Source organism: Camelina sativa, chromosome 4, assembly GCF_000633955.1.
Source record: "Camelina sativa cultivar DH55 chromosome 4, Cs, whole genome shotgun sequence".
In the NCBI taxonomy this organism is placed as follows: domain Eukaryota; kingdom Viridiplantae; phylum Streptophyta; class Magnoliopsida; order Brassicales; family Brassicaceae; genus Camelina; species Camelina sativa.
In genome coordinates, this window is record NC_025688.1 from 3,740,191 (window position 1) to 3,743,229 (window position 3,039).

At 38.0% G+C, this 3,039-nt stretch overlaps 1 protein-coding gene across 1 annotated transcript in view; it reads right to left on the bottom strand.

Moving 5' to 3' along the window:
- The window catches only part of LOC104779732 (methionine--tRNA ligase, cytoplasmic-like), a gene marked incomplete at its 5' end in the record, with an annotated part of 6,159 nt that overhangs the window by 2,205 nt on the left and 915 nt on the right, over positions 1-3,039 (bottom strand). The window contains 7 exon segments of the mRNA XM_019244504.1: positions 171-291; positions 376-482; positions 595-685; positions 1,256-1,399; positions 1,473-1,703; positions 2,311-2,466; positions 2,535-3,007. Of these exon segments, the coding sequence (XP_019100049.1) occupies positions 171-291; positions 376-482; positions 595-685; positions 1,256-1,399; positions 1,473-1,703; positions 2,311-2,466; positions 2,535-2,543 (859 nt within the window).

Genomic DNA, 3,039 nt, shown 5'->3' on the forward strand with positions numbered 1-3,039 from the left:
AAAAAAAAAAAAAAAAAAAATATCACAATCACATATTCAAACATCTCACACTTGCGCACCAACAGGGTTGTTCAAAACAAAAACATCATATTTTAATTTTTCGATACGACAATCAAAAGTGTCATCTACGGCTACCAACCAATGCTTATATTTAAAACGAAATAACCAACCTGCATTTTCAGGTCTTGCTATGAAACTCAGAACCCGATTAACAAAGTTTCCTAGGCTGCTCACCAGCTCACCATTCAGTTTTGCTTGCAAATCTTCCCATGAAAACGATGTGTCAGACACCTAGATGGTCAATCACCAGTATCAATCAGCGTCCTATGATAAATCAAGAAAAGATGATTCCATTTTCTAGTGGCAGTCAGTTACCTCAGGCCTGCTGGTCAGCAAGTAGTATCTCCATACTTCGACAGGGATATCTGTATCTTTTACATCATTACCAAACACTCCAACACCTTTACTCTTGGAAAACTTTCCTGACAACCCATAACAAAAAAAATATCCTCGTTTATTATAAATGGCAAAAAAAGCAAAAGCAAACAAAGTCGTTCAAGTCCCAATGGAAACCGTGGTGATATATCAACTGACCGCCTTCATAATTTAAATATTCAGTCACACTGATTGTCTTCATTAGTGTCCAACTTTCCCCAGTTCCAAGCTGGGTAGAGGGAAACATCACCTGACAACATATTGGCAGTTGAAACAGTCAGATTTACAAAGAGAAACCTTGAGGATAGATTCAGAAAAGACAAGAACCAGAAATTAAAATTAAAAGTCACATCCAAAAAAAGCAATCATCAGAATACCCGAGTTTATATGCACTATCATATAGCAATGGTTTCAAGAAGTATAGATGCAAAAAAAAAAACATAACCCTAGCACTAGCAAAGTTCTTTACCCCAACCCGGAAATCATAGCAGATACACAGCGCTTGGTCAGTCACTCAAGCAGAGAAGAAAGAGAAAATAGGTACTATCGCAAATATGATAAAATTCAAATTGCCAGACTTATTATGCGTAAGATATGCCAGGAAACCTATACGAGCATATATATTACATATAAGACGTGTTTATAACAAGGAGGTCACAACAATAAGTACACACAATATATTCAAAACAGAAAACAAGTCTTGGTGCAGGTGTTTTTCCGACTTCTTATGTTCTATCTCAGAGAGACATATGAAGAAAGGGGAAAACTATTGGAACAAGTCATAGGCGTTAATCTAATTTCTGAAATGTTATTTACTCACAGTGTGAAATGGCACATTGTCTTTCCCCATAAACTGATAAAGCTCCACATTCTCAGGATTCTTCCACCACTTCTCCCATTCAGATGTGTAGCATGACGTTATTGAGACGTATCCAATAGGAGCATCAAACCAAACGTAGAAAACCTATACCCATGATTCAAATTAGTAGTTGATGTGTAATAAGTTTATGATATTGGCTGGCAGTTATGTTCCTTACTTTGTCCTTATATTTCTCATGTGGGACAGGAACTCCCCACTTAAGATCCCTTGTAATGCATCTCTGCTTAAGCCCTTCCCTAAGCCATGCATTTGTTGTGTGAATAGCATTTTGACTCCAAGATCCATTTACAGATGTCTCGTTAATATACTCTTCCAACTTATCTTTCAGGGACGGAAGCTCAATAAACAGATGGTCTGTCTGGCGAACTCGGGGTGTGGTTCGGCAGACCTGTTTGAGAGATAAAACATAAGTATTCACAAGGATTGTAATAACAGAACCTCTACGAGAAAACTAAATAAACAAGAAAACAGTGAATTGAGCTATCATGTATAAATAAGCATGAAGAAAGAAAGAAGAAGCATGCACACGACAATCAAAAACAGGTAGCCATTACTCATTACCAGTAATATATATTATAACATATGCAATGCACATGCACAGTCCATAACACCATAGCAGATATGCAGCAGTTGGTCAGTCTCACAAGCAGAGAAGAAAGAGAAATGGGTAAGGTGAATGAAAGACCATAGTAAAAAAAATTATTGCATGATAAGTGTCTTCACTTATTATTAAGTGGTGCAACTGTGCCATGCTTTTGAACATAAAAATACACTAGATAGCTCCAGAGCGGAATGTATCTCACACCCAAGATCTTCTCAATAAACAACCATAAGAAGAAGCAGAAAGACATATGCGAATTTTTACTGGCGGGAAGTTCTAAACAATGTCCCAGAGAAACTTACTGCAGCGCTACAAAAAGGTATTAAAAAAAGGGAAATGCAATCCCTTAATGGGATAATTAATTGCCGTGAAAGAGAGAAGCAAAGCAGCTCACCTTGCACCTTGGATCTTTGAGTTCAGTAGGATTAAGGAGCTTTCCACAATTTTCGCATTGATCTCCACGAGCAGAATCATAATTACATCCTTCAAATGGACAGGAACCTTCAAGAAGCCGGTCAGCTAAGAACTTCTTGCACGTATCACAGTAAAGCTGAAGACACAATAGGCCAAAATTAAATATTGCTTGGCACGTATCGCCAGGTGAGTAAAAGAATTCACCTGCTGCATGGTGCCCTCTGAGAGACGATTGTTTTCGCACAGCTTACTGAATATTGCTTGGCACACTTGTGTGTGTTGAGGAGATGAAGTTCGCCCGAATTTGTCAAAACTGATATCAAATTTCCTCTACTATAGGTTGCTTTGTTTTAGGTTTTAAAAATATACGGAGGGGTATAGGACACTCATCCAAGCAGTTAAGAGCTTTGGAGGTTTATCCAAATGATTAAACCAAGGGAGATAGTTGTTTTCATTGGGGGCAGAAGTTTAATATTGCTGAAGTTGAACAAGGATATACAAATAAGATACCGAAACGGGCAAAGTACATTACTTGTCACAGATTTCCTTGGGGGTGCAATTCTCCTGCACAGCTTTAGTCTCAGTTGCAGTCCCATATTCATCAGTCCCACATATATAAATAGCGTTATAGTCACGGAGGCGACAATATCTAGCGTACACATCAGCGCTCAGAACACCTGGACGTAAAGAACAAAAAAAAAAAAAAAAA